At 40.2% G+C, this 25,239-nt stretch overlaps 2 protein-coding genes across 2 annotated transcripts in view; one reads left to right on the top strand and one right to left on the bottom strand.

The window, feature by feature from the left end:
• Positions 1 to 18,460, top strand: part of LOC115224856 (protein SFI1 homolog) — a 66,710-nt gene extending 48,250 nt beyond the window's left edge. Inside the window, exons 12-21 of the mRNA XM_029795806.2 lie at positions 78 to 195; positions 1,354 to 1,498; positions 3,883 to 3,973; positions 5,342 to 5,512; positions 6,977 to 7,190; positions 9,387 to 9,531; positions 10,621 to 10,824; positions 15,206 to 15,341; positions 15,818 to 15,928; positions 18,213 to 18,460. Of these exons, the coding sequence (XP_029651666.1) occupies positions 78 to 195; positions 1,354 to 1,498; positions 3,883 to 3,973; positions 5,342 to 5,512; positions 6,977 to 7,190; positions 9,387 to 9,531; positions 10,621 to 10,824; positions 15,206 to 15,341; positions 15,818 to 15,928; positions 18,213 to 18,302 (1,425 nt within the window). The 3' untranslated portion in view covers positions 18,303 to 18,460. The remainder of the gene's footprint in view (positions 1 to 77; positions 196 to 1,353; positions 1,499 to 3,882; positions 3,974 to 5,341; positions 5,513 to 6,976; positions 7,191 to 9,386; positions 9,532 to 10,620; positions 10,825 to 15,205; positions 15,342 to 15,817; positions 15,929 to 18,212) is intronic.
• Positions 18,461 to 22,707: 4,247 nt separating this feature from the next.
• LOC118768004 overlaps positions 22,708 to 25,239 on the bottom strand; it is a 5,535-nt gene continuing 3,003 nt past the window's right edge. The window contains exon 2 of the mRNA XM_036513642.1: positions 22,708 to 24,906. Within this exon, the coding sequence (XP_036369535.1) occupies positions 22,805 to 24,604 (1,800 nt within the window). The 5' untranslated portion in view covers positions 24,605 to 24,906 and the 3' untranslated portion in view covers positions 22,708 to 22,804. The remainder of the gene's footprint in view (positions 24,907 to 25,239) is intronic.

A 25,239-nucleotide genomic window follows, 5' to 3' on the forward strand; every position in this document is an offset into this window, starting at 1 on the left:
ATGCACCGATTGAGTTTTGAGATTTTTTTTCCTTATTTGCTTATTTGCTTTCTGATCACCACTACATCACTATCCAGGCAATTCGAACATGGATCCACTTGACAAAACAAAGAATGGTCATCGAAGATAAGAACCACTGTAGAATGCATCGATTGATGGTTCTGGTGATTGGGAGCTGGCACCAATGGGCAGACGGTGAGTCGTTCTCCACTCTATTTATTCGTTTATTTATTTATTTATTTTTATTATTCTCAGTTACACAAACTCATTCCGTTACATGGAAATTGGTTACTATGTACACTGATAGCCAATTCCGATTGCAGAGCTTACTGTGAAAGTCTCATGATCCTCTGAATCCATATTTTCTACTACTTGTATCCATACATACATACATACATACATATACATGTGTATGGTATTACATGATCTCTGAAAATCAAAGAGAGCGAGAGAAGGAGAGAGGAAAACTTTGGAGCTTCAATGTCCAGATAATAAATTCATATTTATACTAATAATAATACTAATAATAATTGATGCACTTCCTTTTGGGAATAAATGCCTAACCGACAGTCTAGATAAGCTTGGTGTTTCTGAAAAAGAAATGAAAAGTCAACTTGCACATTGTAAATGCAATCTGTAAGTGGAACAGTACAAATACGCAAGACTTTTCTCAAGTTTAAAATTAGATATTGTTTTCATTATCTACATTCCAATGATGGAGCTTTATATCATTGTTAGAAAGCAGCTCCTTCTTCAAAGGAAGCATTTAAATAATTAAAAAACAAAAACGAACATACATATATAGGGAAAATCAACAAGAATGTTGCAGAGCATTCGGAACAAATGTAGAACACTTTAAGGAAACTAATGACAACCAACAGAAAATTACTTGCTGTTATTGGACAACAGTTTCAATGTTTTGACTTCATCAGAAATATCAAAAACTCATTTTGTGTTGGCAATCATTTACAATGTTATCTGTCTATATAAGAATGATGTATCTACTTATTCATGTATTATCTACTCATTTACCTCTCTGTCTGTCTGTTTGTCACTCTGTGTGTGTGTATATATATATGTATATATATATATACTTTATTTAAAGCAGCAGAAAATTCAACAAAACCTGTTACTCTGAGTTTCACGTTGCCGTTCATCGGACAGTTTTTGCTAATAAAGCATATTACTCTACCACTGGTATTTGAGTACTCTTTTTTCCACCTTGTTTCACATTTATGTGTTTACTCCGGTATATATATAATATATATATATATATATATATATATACACATATATATATATATGTATATATATATATATGTATATATATATATATATATATATATGTTCCAGCAAGCCACCAACAGAAAATAGCTGCAAGTCATTTGAAGAAGAGCCATGACTATTTGATGCAAAGAGAAGTTTTTACCGCCATAAAAGAAGAGTTCCAAAAAAGCAAAAAGGCATCTCGTTGTTACCAGCGCCATCTTCTGGAAAAGTAAATAGAATTTCTTTTTTTTTTTGTGTTTTTTTTAGTGTTTCTTCAGTTGTTGTTTCAGTGAATTGTGTGCCTTGACATGACAAAGAGTGTATTGGGTATCAGACATATCAATGGGGGACGTTCACGTACAATGAGCAATTTCCCAGATATAAAGGGTAGGACAGTACGACTGGCTTCCGTGTCGGTGGCATGTAAAAAGCACCATCCGAATCGTGGCCGAAGCCAGTGCCGCCTCGACTGGCTTCCGTGCAGGTGGCATGTAAAATGCACCAATCCGACCGTGGCCGATGCCAGCCTCGCCTGGCACCAGTGCAGGTGGCACGTAAAAAGCACCCACTACACTCTCGGAGTAGTTGGCGTTAGGAAGGGCATCCAGCTGTAGAAACATTGCCAGATAAGACTGGAGCCTGGTGCAGCCTTCTGGCTTCCCAGATCCCCAGTCGAACCGTCCAACCCATGCTAGCATGGAGAACGGACGTTAAACGATGATGATGATGATGATGATGACTACAAAATCAGCTCACCTGCTTACTGGTATGAACACCACCCCAAGCCAGTCATAGAAGGTAAAAATGTCACTGTCCTCTGAGATTTTCCAGTCAACACTGACAGAACAATCCAGGCTAATTGACCAGACATAATCATTAAAGACAGGGAAGAAAATACTTGTAGATTAATAGAATTCAGCTGCATATCACACTGTGATTTTAAATGACTTGCTTCAAGAGTTGGTTTCGGTTCGATATGTTTATTTATTTTAGTAGTTTTGACTTTAAGAGTCCCTCCTAGCATGAGGCATTTATGTGTAATAATGCCCTCTATATAATATAAATACTCTTTTACTCTTTTACTTGTTTCAGTCATTTGACTGCGGCCATGCTGGAGCACCGCCTTTAGTCGAGCAAATCGACCCCAGGACTTATTCTTTGTAAGCCCAGTACTTATTCTATCGGTCTCTTTAGCCGAACCGCTAAGTGACGGGGACGTAAACACACCAGCATCGGTTGTCAAGCAATGCTAGGGGGACAAACACAAACACACAAACATACACACATACATATATATATATATATATATATATATATATACGACAGGCTTCTTTCAGTTTCCGTCTACCAAATCCACTCACAAGGCATTGGTCGGCCCGGGGCTATAGCAGAAGACACTTGCTCAAGATACTACACAGTGGGACTGAACCCGGAACCATGTGGTTGGTTAGCAAGCTACTTACCACACAGCCACTCCTGCGCCTATAAATAAATATATTTAAGTAAAAAAATTGATAGATTTTTTTCTCTTATGAGGTTTTTCACGCTAACTACTTGATAAGTTCTTATGAAGATTTTATCCTATTTTTAAATTGTAGATTAATAGATCTAAGTGTTTCCACTGATAAAAATATATCTGTAAAGGAATTTGACAAACTAAGTAAATATAAGGACCGTGAATTTGAAATACAAAAGATGTGGTATCTTAAAGCGAGAATTTTCGTGTTTTTGTAGGTGCCTTAGGTATGATACAAAAAGGATGTCAGAAACATCTAGCTAAGATCCCAGGAGAACCATGTCTCAGAGAAATCCAAAAGATTGTGCTGACAAGTATTGCCCACATCCTTAGAAAAACCCTATCCATTTAAATGTCTGTGTTGTATAACATGGAGATATTTCACTACTGCCCCTGCCACTTCCCCTCCCCAGGCTTTCCTTCATACTGTAACGTCTCTTATCTTTCACTCGCCCAAGGACGCTGGGTGTGTCTCAGCAAGTGATTTTAACAAACATGCAAATCAAAAGTAAATAATAGCAATAATAATAATAATAATAATCCTTTCTACTATAGGCACAAAGCCTGAAATTTGAAGGGGAGGGGACTAGTTGATTACATTGACCCCAGAATTTCACTGGTACTTAATTCATCGACCCTGAAAGGATGAAAGGCAAAGTCAACCTTGGCAGAATTTAAACTCAGAAAATTAGCAGCAGATGAAATACTGCTAAGCATTTCGCCCGGTGTGCTAACGATTCTGCCAGCTCACTACCTTGATGATAATAATAATAATAATAATAATAATAATAATAATAATAATAATAATAATAATAATAATAATGATAATAATAATCTTTTGTAATTTTTTTGGTTCAAGACCAGCAACTTTGGGGGAAAGGGTTAAGGTGAACTCATCAACCTGATACTTAATTTTATCAACTCTGGAAGAGATAAAAAAGTAAATTTATCCGTTACAGAATTTGAACTTAGAATGCTAGGCATCAGAAGAAACACTGCAAAGCATTTTCCCCAACACTCTAATGGTTCCGCCAACTCGCCATCATTTTCCCAATAATATGCCAGGTTATCTTTTGTATTTATTTATTTATTTTCAGAGCCACAAAATATTGGCACGGACAGAGCAGAAGGCAAGTGGATCTGAAGAACAGAGCTTACCAACTCATCTCTCATCACAAGCTCTATACAGTGAGTACATGTTGGCAGAAATTGAACAACAATAACAACATTAATAACAATAACAATAACAATTATAATAATAATAATAAGAATAATAATAATATAATAAGAATAATAATAATATGAGGAGTATAGAAAAAATAGCAAATTACCAGGACCTAGCTACTGAATTGCAGAGTGGTTAACTGTCTTCCGTGCCGGTGGCACGTAAAAGGCACGATTCGAGCATGATCGTTACCAGTGTCGCCTTACTGGCACTTGTGCTGGTGGCACATAAAAAGCACCATTTGAGTGTGGCCATTGCCAGTACCGCGAGACTGGCTCCCGTGCCGGTGGCACATAAAAGCACCCACTACACTCTTGGAGTGGTTGGCGTTAGGAAGGGCATCAAGCTGTAGAAATTCTGCCAGATCAAGATTGGAGCCTGGTGCGGCCATCTGGTTCGCCAGCCCTCAGTCAAATCGTCCAACCCAGGCCAGCATGGAAAGCGGACGTTAAACGATGAGGATGATGATGATGATGATGATGATGGAAAGTGAGGGTAAAATGTTTCCCAGTAGATATAGGTGCATTGGAAACTATCCCTAAAGATCTGAACAGATGGACAGAGAAAATAGGTATAAAACCCAGTTTAGTACAGCTGCAGAAGACAGTGTTGTTAGGGACAGCTAGGATTCTTAGGAGGGTTCTTGGTATCTAAGGTTACTTGCCATAGCCCGATGTTAGGATTCTTTCTTTCCCAATAGTCTAATCTGTTGTGTGTGTATTTGGATATAATAATAATAATAATAATAATAATAATAACTAGCTGGACCCGTGAAAAATTCACAGAAAACATAAAAAATGTAAGCATCTGTAAACAATGTACTGGTGCCATGAGAAACGTTTGTATATTATGACCATCTGTCTTAACGTTCTGAGTTCAAATTCCGCTAAAGTCGGCTTTGCTTTTCATCCTTTTGGGGTCAGTAAATTAAGTGCCAGTTGCATACTGGGGTCGATCTAATCGACTGGCCCCCTCCACCCCAAAATTTCAGGCCTTGTGCTTAGAGTAGGAAAGTATATTACGACTGTCTGTCTTTGTGTTCTGAGTTCAAATCCTGTTGAGGTCGACTTTGCCTTTTGTCCTTTCGGGGTCGATAAATTAAGTACCAGTTGTGTACTGGGGTTGATCTAATCAACTGGCCCCCTGCACCACAAAAAATTCACACCTAGAAAAGTATATTGTAACAGAGAATATAGAAAGTAATGTAACACCAGTGACTATAAAATCCAACCAAAATATCTCAGTTACACAAACGTGAACAGAATTACTATTTAACCTTTTAAATACTGAAATTGGTAATGCATTGGGGAACTAAATTCTTTGTTTTGCAGGTATCCAGAATATTCTTTGTGTGGAATCAGAGATTTGTAAAGAGATGTGAAGACAGGAATAATTACATGGAATTAGTTGAAAGGAAGGTGGTGGAGATTGCAAGATATTGGCGGCGAAAATCTCAAAGGACACGTGGCGAGACGTTGAAGTCCGTCTTATTGAAAAGGAAGGTAAAGAAAGTGTGAACTTTTGGTATTGTGATGACTACAGGGGTATGTATTCTGGGTGGGCTAGGTTTGTGTTTGCACACCCATCGGAAATGGCAAATTCATTTTGAATAATTAATCTTGCTCGTTAATTTAATCACAAATCTTAGTGGGAAACATTTTTTGCACCCCGGATTGAAATTTGGTGGCATTGGGTGTGGCAGCACCCCCCAATGCAACAACCACTATGTGCCACTGGTGACGAGTCGCCATCATCATTGTCGTTGGTGTTATTACCACCATCACCATCAAAAACCACCAACACCACCATCAACACCACCACAATCACCTTCACCACCACCACCACCACCAACACCACCACAACCACCATCACCACCACCACCACCACCACCACAACCACCATCAACAACTACAACACCAACCCCTCCATCACCACCACCACCACCATCATCGTCATTATCATCATTATCATCATCGTTGTCATTGTCATTATTATTGTCATCATTATAGTTGTCGTCATCACCATCGTCATCATCTTCATCAATTTCATTATCATTATCCACATCATCATCATCATCATTACAATTATCATCACCACCCCCATCACCTACCACTACCATTACCATCATTGTCATCATCGTCACAGCCATCGTCATCGTCCTCATCGTCATCATCACCATCATCAACAACCATCAGTGCTCAATGTCCGTTTTCTATGCCGGCATGGGTTTGGTGAGTCGACAAGACCCAACTCCCCTAAGGGCTTCTTTGTTGATCCCCACTGTCTGCTTCGGCCATGTTTCTACAGACTGGATGCTCTTCCTAATGCCAGCCACTTTGTAGAATGGACTCGGTGCACTCTTTCATGGCGCCAACACCAATAGGGTCACCAAGTAACATGCAAGACCCAGACCACACCCCTTCACAGAGTGTGTGTGGTGGGGATGGGTGGAGTGCAGTATTGAGGGAGGTGGAATTTTGCCTGGTCTGCTATTATCTTTTATCTTTTTACTCATTCCAATTATTAGACTGTGGCCATGCTGGGGCACCACCTTGAATGAATCGATCCCAGGACTTCTTTGCTTTCTTTTAAGCCTGGTACTTATTCTATCAGTCCTCTTTGCCTAACTGCTAAGTTATAAGGGCGCAAATACAGCAACGCCAGTTGTAAAGAGGTGAGAAGACACACACACACACACACACACACACACAATGGGCTTCTTTCAGTTTCCGTCTACCAAATCCACTCACAAGGCTTTGGTAATTTCCTGACTATAGTAGAAGATACTCGCTCAAGGTGTCACGAAGTGGAACTGAACCCACAACCATGTGGTTGGGAAGCAAGATTCTTAACACACAACCACTCCTGCACCCTGCACACACTCACTCCTGCGCCCTTGAAGAACCTAATTTAAAAGATTCCTCTAATTAAATTTCTGTTCTTGTTTCCCTCGCGTTTCTGTTCAGGTGAGAAGCTGTTTTGCTCAGTGGAAGAAGCATTTTGCGGCATTAGAAGAACTCCAGCAGCAGCTGTGGATTTTTGCATCGTGGAAGAATCGGAGAATACAGTTTACCATTCTGAATCAGTGGAAGACTGCTCTGCTAAACAACACAGCCGACAGAACTTATCAGAACAACTGGACTGCCAAAATATTTAATGCCTGGAAAAAATGGAATAAAGGTAAGTTATTCTTTTCCTCTTTTACTGGTTTTAGTCATTAGACTGCGGTGGCCATGCTGTAGCAGTTTCTCCATGGTTTTAGTGTTGATCACATCACACCCCTTTCAGTAATTATTTCAGTCTGGTATCTTTTTTTATCGATGTCTGGTTGTTCAGGTTATCCAGAAATTACTTTTACAATTTGAAAAATTCAGAAAAAACAAGGTTAACTCAGCCGGCTACATGCATCCAATGAATCCCACATGGGAGGTTTTTGATGGAGGAATTCCAACCACATTTCTTGGTTTGCTACCTCAACAGCTCCTTTATAGGATCCAGTGACTAAAGACATCATCAGGAGGAACCAAGTCTGGTTTCGACCCCTGCTCCCCTACCATTTTCGATGAGGCGGGGCCCTTCAGCTCTGGTGTTGAGTGCATTTCTTCTTTCTCCTTTTTCCCTTTTTTCTTTGGTTTCTTTGACGCAGCGCCAATGAGCATCAGCAGGCGACTGACCATCCGGCCAAATTTCCCCTTTAAATACTCACTGCTAGGCTCCAGCAGCCAGCACCAGCTAGTTGTCAGGTGACACTGTCTAAACTTCAACTGACCAATGGAAGGGAAGGGCCTGTAATCTCAGCCCGTGCCCTCTCTAAACTTGTCTTCCAACAGCGTTGTGTTAGTTTCAGTTCCAGCAGCCAGAGCTGACCAGCTGTTTGATGGCACAAGCCTTTGAACCAGGAGGAGGAGGCACCATGAACGAGACCGCTACCTGTCAATTAGCAATGCTGCTTAATTTAACCTTATTAGTTTGCCTGTTTTCCAATAGACTCTGCTGAATTATCCCTTTTTTTTTTCCTTTTCTCTCTCTCTTTTGGAGAGGCACAAGCACCTACACGCACACATACACACACGGCAGTAACTTCCGCCTGCCGAATTCCATCACAAAGCTTCGGTCGGCTCGGGGCTATAGTGGAAGACACCTACCCAAAGTGCCACGCAGTGGGACTGAACCCGAAACCATGTAGCTAGGAAGCAAGCTCCCTAACCACACAGCCATGCCCGCACCTAATTGTAAAAGTAATCTATGGGCACCCTGTACATCTCTCCATTTCCTCCACCAACTATTTCTGGAAAGGCCCTGGGGATAGAGGTTCTAAGGGAACCTCCTTCATAAGGTCATATCAGAAGAAACCAACACCAGATTTTCTAGCTGAATTCCCCAAGCATGACTAACTGAGATTATGGATGTTATCCAACCATCTTGTTCTCGTTTAACCTCTGCCTCTCCTGCCAGTTGTCTTAGCTTAAACAATCCATCTTGCGATTCTTTCCAGTGACATTTCTAATCACAGATCAGTAGAACCGAGGTTTAACCAAAATAAGGCCAACAAAAACATCAATATGAGAAAGGTTCCACAGAACAACAAAACCGAGTCATCCGTTGCTTGATTTAAAAAGGGATGCGTTCAGTTTTTAGCCAGAGGAGTTCATTTGAAACATATACAGGTTGTTGTTGACTTACGAGCACAACTAGTTCTGACTGACTGGTCATAAGTCGATTTGGTCGTAAGTCAATTTGGTCATAAATCGATTTGGTCATAAATCGATTTTGTCATAAGTCGATTTGGTCATAAATAGATTTGGTCATAAGTCGATTTGGTCATAAATCGATTTGGTCATAAGTCGATTTGGTTGTAAGTCGGCCTATAGGCCTACGTAGATTTGTTTTATATTTTTAAATCCTTGAGGTACATTCTCAGGTAAAAGTCACACACAGCATTCTGTATTATACTATTACACTGGCGTTAGTCAAAAATTTCAGAGTCTCAAACAGTTGTCTTATAAACAAATATGAGGTTGTCTCAATGTCTTCGCGACAGGATAATCATCCAACACAGTCGTGATCGATGACCAAACCTAGGGCAAGCGTTTGTTAGCTGACATCATCCATAGACGGAAATTAAACCCATTAGATTTCAACTGGGCTATTTCTATTTGTTATTGCTGCCAGGAGCTGGCACGCCAATCGTCGTAAAGTTGATTGGTCATACATCGAATAGGTTGTAAGTCAATGACGACTTGTGTTGCTGTCTCTGCCCAATGCTGTTATAATCAGAAATAACCTGGCAATTTGTTCTTGGAGAATAAGGTAGGAATACAAAAGATGTAGTTATATATAAGTAAAGTAAATTTTGTTTGGGATTTTTTTTTATAGATTCACTGCTACGGAGAAGAAATTTGAATGATTTTGAAGCTGTACGACAGAGAAGACAGATGAAAGCATCGTTCAGTTATTGGAAGACATCTTGGAGAAATTCTCAGATAAGTAGAAAATGGTTCTGCCAACATTTGAAATTGAGGTTTGTAATTTCAAACAACTTGTATTTTCAATTAACATTTTAAATCGTCTTTAATCCATAAAATGATGTGTGTATTTATTTTAGACGTGCTCCTATTCGCTACAACCTGAAAGGCTTTTGCTGAGGGATTTTGTGTTTGTATCGGAGAGAAAATTTCTTTCTACAAAGACTTTGTGTGTGAAGGCATTTTGAACTGAGCTCCAAATGATGTTAGTGGACGACTAGTCACCAGTGCTTTGGCAGCAAGAATCAAAATAAAGATGTGTTCATTTATTTTTAACACACGTCTGTATGCTAGAACACTTGTTCCCAAAGTGGTTGGTCGAAATACTGTTGCTTTGAATTTGCTACAGAAAATGGTCTATGTCTGTGATGGTGAGTGGTGGTGGTGGTGGTGTTGGAGACACTAGGTGCGTGACCTTAGAACCAAGGGGGCGGCAGCCTGAAAAGGTTTGGGAACCACTGTGCTAGAACATGAAAGTATTTGCCGAAGGGTTTTTCCTTGGAGAAAAAATTTTGTCTCTATGGACTTGTATGTAAAAATACTTTGAGCTGAGTTAGCAGACTACAAGACACAAAGTTTCGGTGTGATTTCACCTCATCAGGGACAAATATTTAATGGGTGCAAGAAATCATAATTGTTATTATTGTTGCTGCTGTTGTTGCTTAACACCAAGCCATCCTGATTGGGTAGACCAAGGTACAAAGGTTTTCTAGCTGCCCATAGGCTTTCTCAATCAGGGTTTTCTTTCTGTTAAGAAACAACATCCCCCTCCTGCCTTCATCATCATCATCATCATCGTTTAACGTCCGTTTTCCATGCTAGCATGGGTTGGACGGTTCAACTGGGGTCTGGGAAGCCAGGAGGCTGCGCCAGGCCCAGTCTGATGTGGCAGTGTTTCTACAGCTGGATGCCCTTCCTAACGCCAACCACTCCGAGAGTGCAATGGGTGCTTTTTATGTGCCACCTGCACAGGTGCCAGACGAGGCTGGCAAACGGCCATGATCGGATGGTGCTTTTTACGTGCCACCAGCACTCCAAGAAAATCAATACTGTCAATAACTTTCTGTTTTCTGTTCAAATATTAGGTCGTTTGAAGTCTGGTGGTTGTACGTCAGCCACAGAAACCAACTCAGAGTCCAACTAAACAAACTTACATGTTCAGTGAAAAGAAGATATTTGTATACCAGTTATATAAGGTGGAAAGACAAGACTGTAAGTCGTACGGCTGAACGGACCCAAAGACAGCGCCATGCCGACATGGCCAAATTTCACTTTACACGACGACTTTGGTGAGTCTTTAGATATTTACAAACATAATATATTCTCTTTTACTTGTTTCAGTCATTTGACTGCGGCCATGCTGGAACACATATATGTGCATATATGTATATATATATATGTGTGTGTGTATGTATATATATATATATATATATATATGTGTACACACACACATATATATATATATATATATATGCACATACATGTATGTATATACAGATATATACATACATATGTACATTCATACACCTTTGTATACTCTTTTACTTGTTTCAGTCATTTGACTGTGGCCATGCTGGAGCACCACCTTTAGTCGAGCAAATCAACCTCAGGACTTATTCTTTGTAAGCCTAGTTCTTATTCTATCAGTCTCTTTTGTCGAACCGCTAAGTTAGAGAACAGCCATACTGGGGCACGACCTTCAAGAATTATGAGTTGGACGAATGAACCCCAGCCCTTGTGCTTTTAAGCTCAGTACCTGAGTCTTTAGCATTTATTTTGACAGTGCTGAGTTTAAACTCGAAACAGGTATCAAACAAGGCGGCGAGCTGGCAGAAACGTTAGCATGCCGGGCGAAATGCTTAGCGGTATTTCGTCTGCTGTTACGTTCTGAGTTCAAATTCCACTGAGGTCGACTTTGCCTTTCATCCTTTCGGGGTCGATAAATTAAGTACCAGTTACGCACTGGGGTCGATATAATCGACTTAATACCTATGTCTGTCCTTGTTTGTCCCCTCTATGTTTAGCCCCTTGTGGGTAATAAAGAAATAGGTATCAAACAAGCTATGGTCATGTATCTAGGGCAGTGGTTTTCAACCAGGGTTCCGCGGAACCTTAGGGTCCCGCCAGTACAGTCCAGGGGTTCCGCAGGAAGTTACAAAACTGCCAAAATCGGCAGTAATTTTTAATTCTCCTGTGCAGCTATGTGTGCATAAGACAATCAAATTATTGCACAGGGGTTCCTCGAGCCAGTGGAATGTTTCCTTGGGGTTCCGCTCCAGCAAAAAGTTTGAAAAGCACTGATCTAGGGTGATGGTCATTTGTCTACATCGTATATTCCAGTTGGTCTTTTACAGAGAACTGTAAACATTCACACGTGTTAAATACTTAATCCGTCGGATTATCGGCAAATTATGTAATGATTACCAAACAGATGGCATTTCTCAATGTTTGGTTTTTTTCTCTTATCTTTACAAGATAACATTTATTGGCACACCATGTATGTATATGTGTGTGCGTGTGAGTGAGTGTGTGTGTATGCATATATGTATGTATTTATCTCTATGTACGAATGTACACATGTATATGTATGTATATATATATAAGTATATATATGTATGTGTATATATATGTATGTATATGTATTATATGCACATATACATACATATATGCATATATATATATATATATATATATATATACACATGCATATATATATATACATATATACATATATATAACTTATATATATTTATAAACATATATGTATATATATATATATATATATATATATATACATATATACATATATATATATATATATGTATATATGTGTATATATATATGTATGTTTATATATGTATATACATGTATGTGTGCATGTGTGTGTGTATTTATACATGCATATATCAATTTCTATCTCTGTCTCTCTTCCCGTTTCTTCCTCCTTCCCTCCCTCTCTCTCTCTCCCTCCCACTCTCTCTGTCTGTCTGTCTCTCTCTCTCCCTCCCCCCTCTCTCTCTACACACATATATTAAGGTACGCATGAACTCAACAGCATATGTCAGAGAACGAACTCCATCACACTCGGATGTGATACGCATGTAAAAGAAGGAAACAAGAATTCACAAACAATCGCGAACGTTGCCAGGCTGTCACGTAAGCCCCCTGGTCGAACAAAACACTGCCAAAACAGCACAACACACCACAATGAATAAAATATGAATATATTGCCCCCGCAAAGCCCTTCAGATGCCTTTTATTGTGTCAGTGCAAAGGCCTCGATTCTGGCAAGCAGGAAGTTGTGTCAACCTGTTATTAAAAGCCTTAAATGACAGTTACAACAACAACTAATTATTGAGAGCAACTGTCGCTGGTTTGTTCACCTACTCAGGCGTGTATGAGTGGAGGCGCAATGGCCCAGTGGTTAGGGCAGCGGACTTGCGGTCATAGGATCACGGTTTCGATTCCCAGACCGGGCGTTGTGAGTGTTTATTGAGTGAAAACACCTAAAAAGCTCCACGAGGCTCTGGCAGGGGATGGCGGTGATCCCTGCTGAACTCTTTCACCACATCTTTCTCTCACTCTTACTTCCTGTTTCTGTTGTACCTGTATTTCAAAGGGCCGGCCTTGTCACTCTCTGTGTCACGCTGAATATCCCCGAGAACTACGTTAAGGGTACACGTGTCTGTGGAGTGCTCAGCCACTTACACGTTAATTTCACGAGCAGGCTGTTCCGCTGATTCGGATCAACCGGAACCCTCGTCATCGTAACCGACGGAGTGCTTCCACATGCGTGTATGTATCTCGTGGCTTAGGGGTTAGGGTTTTGCATCCATGAGTTATAGATAATGGGTTCGAATCCTGGATCGGGCAGCGTATTGTGTTCTTGAGCAAAACACTTCATTTCATATTTGCTCCGGTAGACTAAGCTGTAAGGGGATAATCCTGTGAGGGATTAGCCTTCCAATCAGGGGGAATGTTGACCTGGTCTCCTTGCCAGTAGGGAGGCATTATTCAAAAGCTAAAAGCGATGCAAAAGTGCATTGTGATCAGCAATGTATAACATCTTATTGTCTGGTAGGTCATGTGATCACGTTATATATATATATATATATATATATATATATATATATATATATATATAACGCATGGCTCAGTGGTTAGAGCGTCGAGCTTACGATCGTGAGGTTGTGAGCTCGAATCCCGGACCGGGCTGCGTGTTGTGTTCTTGAGCAAGACACTTTATTTCACGTTGCTCCAGTTCACTCAGCTGTAGAAATGAGTTGCGACGTCACTGGTGCCAAGCTGTATCGACCTTTGCCTTTCTCTTGGACAACACTGGTGGTGTGGAGAGGGGAGGCTGGTATGCATGGGCGACTGCTGGACTTCCATGAAACAACCTTGCCCGGACTTGTGTCTAGGAGGGTAACTTTCTAGGTGCAATCCCATGGTCATTCATGACCGAAGGGGGTCTTTACCCTTTTATATATATATATGCATGTGTGTGTATATATGTATATATATATATATATATATATATATATATATCAAACTAAACTTACAGAACAAACAAATGCAAGGTCATCCACATAACATTTCATATCTCAAACATTTAATCAAAGAATATACATTTAAACATCACGGAAGATGAAACATAACTCATCTGTACAAGCATATAAGAAAGTGCGAGAAAAAATGTGTGAATACAGTTCATCACGGTTAAAAGTTAATACTTTAGCGATTAAGAAATATATATTTTTTAAAAAACATTACAACACCTAGAAAATAAATACGTAAAAATATAGTATAAAGTAATATATAAATATATAGGTATATAAAAATATATAAAAATATATATATCTCTCTCTATATAAACGGCAGTTTGTCTGTCTGTGTGTCTGTCGGGTTGTACCCTCACCCTGACCACGGCTTTCAACCGATTCTGATGAAACTTGACACACACATAGCCCAATGTCATAATTCAAAACTAACGCAGCAAAAATTTTGAAAAGTTCCCCCAGTTCTGAAAAAAATCGATAAATTCGACATGGGGTCAAGAATCTAAGCTTTTTATATGCAACACGTTTTCTGTTGTAGTTTTCGCAACTTGCAATCGATTTTCACCAAACTCATGGTGAAGCTTAATGTTACCCTAAGAAACTTAATTCTGACGTTCGTTTTCCATGCAATACCTTACCATCAGAAAAAATCGATAAAATCATGCCATTTTGGGAAATCGCGTTTTCGCCCAAAGGGACAGCTAAGAACATCGTATACACAGGGGACATTGCAACCTACACATGCACCTTCGTTCCCTAGAGGGAAAGGACTAGATTGGGATTAGTCGTTACCTACTAGTGGCTCTTACATACTCGGGCAACGCCGGGCTATGCTGCTAGTATATATAGGAAGCATATAAATAAGTAATATATAATATATAATGTAAAAATAAAAGTTCATCGTTTAGAAAATCTTTTAAAAATTACTTTTCAAATAAGGGAAACCTATAGTTAAAAGGGAAACCTATAGTTAAACTATAGGTTTCCCTTATTTGAAAAGTAATTTTTAAAAGATTTTCTAAACGATGAACTTTGAAGTTGAAACAGTTTAAAGACAAAAAAAGATTAATTCATATTGAACCTTTGTTCTTATTTTCTTCCCTTCTTCAAGTCTTCAAGTATTCCACGTCTGGCACAATGAAATCCTTGTGTCGCAGAATATAGCCAGACGCCGGTTCAGGCTCAGTTATAAATATTGCCAACGATGGAAATACCGAGTGGATTTGATTTCTACAGCAATATTCTGGGTAACTATTATTATTATCATCATCATCATCATCATCATCATTATTATTATTATTATTATTATTATTATTATTATTATTATTATATAAAAAGACACAGCTTATTTTGCTAGGTATTATGGAAAGTGTCTGCAGTCCACAGCCAGGTGACACTTGTTTACTGGTCATACTTCAAGAACCCTGCAAAGAATTCTTGCAATTCCTAGCAAAGTTTATTCTTGTAGGTGTTCTATCTTCACACTTGTCACTCTCTGTGTCACGCTGAATATCCCCGAGAACTACGTTAAGGGTACACGTGTCTGTGGAGTGCTCAGCCACTTACACGTTAATTTCACGAGCAGGCTGTTCCGTTGATTCGGATCAACCGGAACCCTCGTCGTCGTAACCGATGGAGTGCTTCCATCCATCCCTTACAATAAATATCACCAGGGCTTCATGCGTTTTAATTATAATTATTTATCTTGTTTTACTTTCTCCAGAATGAAAAGCAAATTTATAAAAGAATATGGGTCAATTGGCGCCATACTTACCTCAGAGAGATCTGCTCAATGAAAATTGTTCAAGAATTTACAAAACAGCGTCAAATTCAAGTAAGAATTTTGCTTTAACCCTTTAGTGTTTGCATTATTCTGCCAAAATTAATCCTTTTTTATCCACATTGCTTTGAACTAATCAGGCATTATCTTGCTGCTATGAGATTTTGATGAGGTAGCTGTTAATTTTTAAAATGATATTGTAGGGCTGGTGTGAGAGACCAGATCTGGCCAGTTTGAACATAAAACAGGCAGAATACTTTTGGCCGGATATGGCCGGTTTAAACGCTAAAGAGTTAAATTTCTAAGATGAGAAATCGTCATAATGAAAAGCTTGTTTACAAAACCAGATGTATGCATTGGAGTGACTTTTGAGTAATTGTTTCAATCAATTCTTCACCACATTATTTACATTATTTACATTTGGCAGATATTTGTCCTCATCTTGTTTGTTGTTAACACAATGTTTTGGCTGATATACCCTCCAGCCTTCATCAGATATATGGTGTAGTGAGCTTGACAGGGTTATATATATATATATATATATATATATATATTTAAATCATCATCATCATCATCGTCTTCATCGTTTAACATCTGTTTTCCATGCTGGCATGGGTTGGACGGTTTGACTGGGGTCTGGGAAGCCAGGAGGCTGCACCAGGCTCCAGTCTGATCTGGAAGTGTTTCTACAGCTGGATGCCCTTCCTAATGCCAACCACTCCAAGAGTGTAGTGGGTGCTTTTTATGTGCCACTGGCACAGCGACCAGAGGGGGCTGGCAATGACCACAATCAGTTGGTGCCACTGGCACGGAAGCCAGTCAAGGAGGTGCTGGCACCGGCCATGTTCGAATGGTATATATATTTATTTATGCACCCTTTTCAAGCCTAGCCAGGCTCATGGGCCCGGTTTCTGTGGCGTATGTGTTCCCCCAGCTGGATGGGACGCCAGTCCATCGCAGTGTTACTCAAGAAACAGGAAGAGAGAGTGAGAGAAAGTTGGAGCGAAAGAGTACAACAGGGTTCACCACCACCCCCTGCTGGAGCCTCGTGGTGCTTTAGGTGTTTTCGCTCAATAATTGCACACAACGCTTGCTCTAGGAATCGAAACCGCGAGGCCGCTGCCCTAACCACTGGGCCATTGTGCCTCCACAGTATATATACATATATATATATATATATATATATATATAAGGGATAAATTATCCTGGTGGATAATTGATGAAATTGCAGCGATTAGGATGCATGATTGCATGCAGAGCAATGGGCAGCTGGTGCAGCAGAAACAAATGTTGGTCATTGTTATATATGGTGTAGAAAACTGTTTTAATTAAAGTTTCGGATGTGAATAAATATATATGAGGGCTTCTTTCAGTTTCAAAGTACCAAATCCACTCACCAGGTTTTGGTTAGTTTGGGGCCATAGTAGAAGGCATTTGCCTAAGGTACCATGCAGTGGGACTGAACTCGGAATCATGTTAGTTTGGAAACTAACTTCTTACCACACAAACAAGGCGGTGCCTGTATATTATGTTTGTGTGTGTACCATATACATTGTTTCTCTGTATTTGTGTGTATGTGTGTGTAAGTACATGTATGTATGTAGGTATTTATAGGCACAGGAGTGGCTGTGTGGTAAGTAGCTTGTTTACCAACCACATGGTTCCGGGTTCAGTCCTACAGCGTGGCACCTTGGGTAAGTGTCTTCTACTATAGCCTCGGGCCGACCAAAGCCTTGTGAGTGGATTTGGTAGACGGAAACTGAAAGAAGCCCGTCGTATATATGTATGCCAGCCTCGTCTGGCACCTGTGTCGGTGGCACATAAAAACACCATCCGAGCGTGGCCGTTCGCCAGCCTCGTCTGGCACCTGTGTCGGTGGCACATAAAATCACCCACTACACTCTCGGAGTGGTTGGCGTTAGGAAGGGCATCCAGCTGTAGAAACACTGCCAGATCTGACTGGCCTGGTGCAGCCTTCGGGCTCCCCAGACCCCAGTTGAACCGTCCAACCCATGCTAGCATGGAAAACGGACGCTAAATGATGATGATGATGATGATGATGATATGCATGTGTCTGTGTTTGTCCCCCTAGCATTGCTTGACAACCGATGCTGGTGTGTTTATGTCCCCGTTACTTAGCGGTTCGGCAAAAGAGGCCGATAGAATAAGTACTGGGCTTACAAAAGAATAAGTCCCGGGGTCGAGCTGCTCGATTAAAGGCGGTGCTCCAGCATGGCCACAGTCAAATGACTGAAACAAGTAAAAAAAAAAATGTATATATATATATGTGTGTGTGTGTATTTTATAAATTTTGCGGTTATCTTCTGTCTATCAACAGATCTTCCATGCATGGCATCAACTCTGTGTTTGCAAGAACAGACGCTACGATAGTTTCTCTTCTAGCATCCTGCAACAGTTGAGTCATTAATTCTTTGCCAAGACTGCCAACACACCGAAATTCTTCAGCTGCTGCCAAAGGCCGCTCTTGGACTTAGGCCCTTTTGCTTCTTTCCTGGCTGTGATTTCCAGATTGCTACACAGTTTTTGAGGTATATTTGTTACTTCTCTTTTGTTAATTAAATAACTATCCCATAATTCCTGCAGTTTGTTGTTGTTGTTGTTGTTGTTATTTTTTTGTTGTTGTTATTGCTCGGCAATTTTATCAAAGTGAACGGCCCCACTCTAATTATGTCTGTACCTCAAAGAAAGACGACGTGAAGAGGGAACGTACCTCAGTGGTCAGAGCGACCGTGGTGCCGTTGAGACCCCAGAAGCGGCCCCAATCAATCTCCCGCTTTGGGGGAATTTTTCGTTGTTAGAATTTATATTATTGTTTTCACTGTTTACACGCTTCTGTTTATGTAACCCCACATTATATTATCCTGTACCGTCCCCAACGTTTTTTGTGAACCCTTGATGGTAAATAATGAAAGCATTATTTTAAGATATGATTCTGTTTAACTCTAAGAGAAGCCTGAATTAGGAGACACGAATAAAAAATATTTCAATTATGACGATAATGTCTTAATTTCAGGTATAGTGCACCTAGGAGTACATAAACCAAGATGTGTTTCCATTTATAAGATAGCAGCGTGAAATTTGAGGCAGAACTGGTTGTTATTTCTCACAGGTCGAGAGACCACATAGATACCCTTATATCGACTCTTGTGAAGATTGTGTTATGATACCTAGTGACTGATACACACCGTGTGCTGGGGAATGTGTGTATGTGTGTGTGTGTGTACATGTGTCCAAGAAATTTAGGAGTAATATTCTTGGGAACATACGTCCATTAATGTTACGGAGCAACTGGAATGCCCTTCTACAAGCACGCTGGGATTGAGTTGGGTCAGCAGAAGGAAGGGGCTGGATAAAAAAAAGGCTTTTCGTCCTTGTTCAGACGTTTCTAACTGCCCGACGGTCATCGACGAACGGCTGGAAATGTGCCGTCTTGAACTTGTCCGAATCACTGTAGATCCTCCCCTGCTCCTATTCAAAGACAACTTTAAGTTATCTACAGGGGACTGAGTCCTCGAGTAAAGCGAAAGGTGATTAACAGGTTTTTACACAAGTCAAGACAGGCCTCATCAGTGGAAAGAGATGACGTCGTTGCTGGTATGGAATACTTATTTCTTTACTAACCACAAGGGGCTAAACACAGAGAGGACAAACAGAGACAGAAAAACGGATTAAGTCGATTATATCGACCCCAGTGCGTAACTGGTACTTATTTAATTGACCCAGAAAGGATGAAAGGCAAAGTCGACCTCGGCGGAATTTGAACTCAGAACGTAGCGGCAGATGAAATACCTATTTCTTTACTACCCACAAGGGGCTAAACACAGAAGGGACAAACAAGGACAGACAAACGGATTAAGTCGATTATATCGACCCCAGTGCGTAACTGGAACTTATTTAATCGACCCAGAAAGGATGAAAGGCAAAGTCGACCTCGGCGGAATTTGAACTCAGAATGTAGCGGCAGACGAAATACCTATTTCTTTACTACCCACATGGGGCTAAACATAGGGAGGACAAACAAAGACAGACAAATGGATTAAGTCGATTATATCAACCCCAGTGTGTAACTGGTACTTATTTAATTGACCCAGAAAGGATGAAAGGCAAAGTCGACCTCGGCGGAATTTGAACTCAGAACGTAGCGGCAGATGAAATACCTATTTCTTTACTACCCACAAGGGGCTAAACACAGAAGGGACAAACAAGGACAGACAAACGGATTAAGTCGATTATATCGACCCCAGTGCGTAACTGGTACTTATTTAATCGACCCAGAAAGGATGAAAGGCAAAGTCGACCTCGGCGGAATTTGAACTCAGAATGTAGCGGCAGACGAAATACCTATTTCTTTACTACCCACAAGGGGCTAAACACAGAGAGGACAAACAAAGACAGACAAATGGATTAAGTCGATTATATCAACCCCAGTGTGTAACTGGTACTTATTTAATTGACCCAGAAAGGATGAAAGTCAAAGTCGACCTCAGCGGAATTTGAATCCAGAACGTAGTGGCAGATGAAATACCGCTAAGCATTTCGCCCGGCGTGCTAATGATTCTGCCAGCTCGGTGCCTTTTACAGAATACCTACACCGACTTGAGTCGCGAGTGAGTCAAAAACTAGAACTAGTGGGGTTACTTATCAAAAGGGAGCATTGGGTGGTTATTAAATTGGGTGGTTATGATGTGGGTATACACGTCTGGGGTAAAATGGTATTACACAAATAAATAGTTGGTTGTGGTTGTCTAAAATAACCTATCACTGAATAATATATCTCTCTTTTACTTGTTTCAGTCATTTGACTGCGGTCATGCTGGAGCACCACCTTTAATCGAGCAACTCGACCCCGGGACTTATTCTTTTGTAAGCCCAGTACTTATTCTATCGGTCTCTTTTGGTGAACCGCTAAGTAACGGGGACATAAACACACCAGCATCGGTTGTCAAGCAATTCTAGGGGGACAAACACACACATACATATATATATATATATACATACATATATACGACGGGCTTCTTTCAGTTTCCAATACCAAATCCACTCACAAGGCTTTGGTCGGCCTGAGACTATAGTAGAAGACACTTGCCCAAGGTGCCACGCAGTGGGACTGAACCCGGAACTATGTGGTTGGTAAACAAGCTACTTACCACACAGCCACTCCTGCGCCATATGTTAACACAGGATGCACACCGTGTTACTCGAACGTAGGTACGATACACAATACTATTAAACCAACACACATCAAACTAACACGGTAAACCAACACGGTGGAACTAATGCCATGAACTACGATCTTTCAGTTCTTAGTTATTGTAATCGGTTTGGGGGCCTATATGTCCCTTTATTAGACTATTTTAAGGCAGCGAGCTGGCAGAATCGTTAGCACACCGGGTGAAATGCTTAGCGGTATTTCGTCTGTCTTATGTACTGAGTTCAAACTCCGCCAGGGTCGACTTTGCCTTTCATCCTTTCAGGGTCAATAAATTAAGTACCAGTTGTGTACTGGGGTCGATGTAATCGACTAGACCCCTCCCCCAAATATCAGGTCTTGTGCCTAGAGTAGAAAGGATTTATTGGGATCGGTTAATCCATTTTCAGTCAGGTGAGGGGTGTTCAGGATTCTCTCATAACATAAATAGAAAGTTTAAGAGAGATTCTTTAATTTTTCAATGAAATAACGATAGAAGCGGTTGAAAGGCATTGTATATAGATTGCCAACAGAGAGGAAGCGTTTGGACCATATCTTCGAGGTGAAACATGAACGTTGCATTGCTCGAATTAAAACACATTCTTTTTAGACATGTTGTAATGAATGCTATTTACTTTTTTTTTTTTTTACTTGTTTTAGTCATTTGACTGCGGCCATGCTGGAGCACCACCTTTAGTCGAACAAATCGACCCCGGGACTTATTCTTTGTAAGCCTAGTACTTATTCTATTGGTCTCTTTTGCTGAACCGTTAAGTGACGGGGACGTAAACACACCAGCATCGGTTGTCAAGCAATGCTAGGGGGACAAACACAGACGCACAAACATACACACACATATATAAATATATGCATATATACGACGGGCTTCTTTCAGTTTCCAATACCAAATCCACTCACAAGGCTTTGGTCGGCCCGAGGCTATAGCAGAAGACACTTGCCCAAGGTGCCACGCAGTGGGACTGAACCCGGAACCATGTGGTTGGTAAACAAGCTACTTACCACACAGCCACTCCTGCGCCTATTTGCTACAAACCCTCAGTTCGGTCTTTGAAGGATATCTCTGATTCCACAAAGATATCAGCTGTCTATTTTTTTTTTAACTGGAGACAATGAAGTTCAGAGCCAACTGCGACCGGTCTTCCGCGACCATCGGCGGAGGACACAAAAGCTCTACAAAACCTTTCATCTGCTGGAATGGTGAGTTCTTTGAGTAATTGTACAAATGTGTGTGGTGGGGGTTGGGGTGGGGATCATTGGCGCATCGATGATAATGACGTTGACAACGATGACGATGATTGGAAAAAGTGAAAATTTTAGTAGAGAAAATCTTTGTAGTAGTAGTAGTAGTAGTAGTAGTAGTAGTAGTTGTAGTAGTTCTTTTATTTTCCACAATAGCGACGAATGAAATAATGATAATAATAATTGTCATCATTATTTTTTTTTTACTATTATTATGATTATTTTTTTTTTACTAATATTAATATGATTATTTTTATTACTATCATTATTTTTATTATTATTGTTATTGTTATTATTATTACTATTATTACTATTATTATTATTATTATTATTATTATTATTATTATTATTATTATTATTATTATTGTTATTGTTATCATCATTATAGCAAAATGGCTGTAATGATTTGATTTTTTGAAGATGACAACCAGTCTAAGTCAGTCAATCAATAAACCAAAGGATCAATACGTGGCTAGGTTTTCTCTCATTCTGGTTCTGAGCTGTTGGAAATGGAAGAAGCAATCTTGCATGATTTTTTCATTGGTATCCAGCTTCTGAGCTGACGAGAAGTGAAACGGACCAATCAAGAAATTTATCGACTGCATGTTGATGTCGGGGAAATGTCTTTGCATAAATTCTACGAATTTGATGGAAGGGAAATTAATTCTTTTGTCGGCCACGTCCAGCACGTATTCGTCCTCGTCGGAGAACAGTCGTGTCGCCGGTGTGAACGCTTTCGATATTTCGGTGATGCCTTCGTTCTCCAGCAGCAAAAAATCTATATATTTGCTCAGAATAAATTCAACTTTCGGTGAACCCGACACAGTCTTTGGGATTTGATGGTTTTGGAAGACGGGAAAGTAATCTTTGGTTCTGTGGTGGTCGATGAGTTTTACGTCCGCTGCTAAAATGGTGATGCAAAAATTGTCTTGCGACTTGGAATTTTCTTTTAAAAGGCAATCCTCTTGCATTTCGTTTTCCGTAAACGGTAGTTTTTTGGAAGTGGGTGGCCCCGTGCATGGCATACTGACAGGCAAATCATTGACATTCTGATAGGATTTCGACTTAGAGGGTAAATCTTGAATATTTAAATTAGTTGAAAATGGTTTTTGATTGGGTAGAAAAGAATAAGATGTGGAAGGGTGCAACATAGAATGCAGAAGGTAACAGTTTTGAGGGGTTTTCACGAAGGGCCCTGACATGACATTGAGGTCGGAGAAGGAATTGTTTGGAGACTGGATGTTTTGCTTATAGGTTGGTGGTACGTTTTGATTCCAACACCTTCCAGGAGGATTTCCTAAGGGGAAAGGATGCGGATAGGAAGGTAAGGGCGTGTTATATGAGAGCTGAGAAGTTGGACACAGGTAATGAGTGCTCCAGTCTGGACTGACGGATGATGGTGATTGAGTGGGAAGTCCAAGAGGAATCCATGGCATTTCTTGATTGGTTTTGGTAAGATTCAAATTCGAGAAATCTTGACCAGCAGGAAAATTTTGCGTGACAGGTACGTAGTTGAAATTCTGTTGAGTGGGAAGAGATGAGACGGACAGCATTGGTGCCAATCCAGGCGAAGGATTGGAAGGATTGGTGCAGGAATTCATCATCGTGTTGTGTTGGTTCTCTTCATTCTCTCCTGAAAGCAACAACCGAAGGCAAGAGTCCTTGTGGCCATATTGCGATGCGGTTTTGCTTTCTAACTCGTTTTGTTCGACTTCAACCTCGTAAATGTTATCTTTTAACTTATCTTCTTCTGGAATTATCGTCAAATTGGGTTGAACTTCAAAAAATTTAGATTCCTCTTGTTCTGAATGTGGTAGACAATTCGGAATATTGCCGGAATTGAAGAAGTTCTTATCGCTAGCGTTTGAGATGTAATCACACGACATATCAGGCGACGGCGGAGATGTTGCTGGTTTCAAATTGTTAGAATTTAATTCCGGAAGTTCAAACTTTAACGTTGAACATATATTGTATTTCTCTTGATAGTTAACAATGTCAAACACCTCATTCCGAATCAACTCTTCATTGCTCACTTCCTCCTGTTTAATACGAATCAACGGGACTTCCGAGTTGTTGTTATTGCAGTTATCGCTAGCTTCTTCTTCAACCAATAACCCGATACCTTTCGAATTTTGCCTTACATCCATTTCAGCTTGGCACAGGTCGATCGGCTGTTTATCTAACGAGCTTTCTATCGTCCCACCAAGATTTCCATTATCACCACACAACTTGCCTTTATCAACTTCGATGTCATTTTTCATTAAACTGGTTTCAGGTCGTTGGAAACTCTTCAGCTGAGCGTCAAGATTTTTCTGGCTTTCTCTTTGATATTTTTACCTAACTTCAAATCTTTGTAAGAGCTTTGAGCACAACCACCCCGCCCAGGGTTTGTCTTGCACTTCTTAACATAGTAGGGACTTGATTTTACTGTCTGACGTTCTTTCTTGTGGTTATCCGCTTTGATCTCCAGGACGTTAGACACTCCCGGAAAATAGGCTTTGGTCACGTAGTCTGGGTCGTCTGCTGGGTTAGCTTTGGAACGCAGTCTTTTCATTTTTCAAATCTGAAATATAGATACCAATTCTCTAAGACTGGCTGAACCATTTTTTAAAAGAAAAAACAAACAACAAAACAACTCATTCAGTTCAAAGACGTTTGGCAACCATTCTCCCTTCTATAAATTAGTGAATCTGTGTGTGTGTGTGTGAGAAAGAGAGAGAGAGAGTGTGTGTGTGTTTATAGTTCCATCATAGTTTCATGTGAAGTAGTCAGCCTAAGTGAGAAATAGATGAATAAACTATAATTATTTGTAGGTTGGTTGATATAATAATGATAATAGTAATAATAATAATAATTTCCAACTTGTCTCTTGAGTTCTCTGGATGAGACTTGGAGC

The sequence above is a fragment of the Octopus sinensis genome, linkage group LG26 (genome assembly GCF_006345805.1).
Source record: "Octopus sinensis linkage group LG26, ASM634580v1, whole genome shotgun sequence".
Taxonomy (NCBI): domain Eukaryota; kingdom Metazoa; phylum Mollusca; class Cephalopoda; order Octopoda; family Octopodidae; genus Octopus; species Octopus sinensis.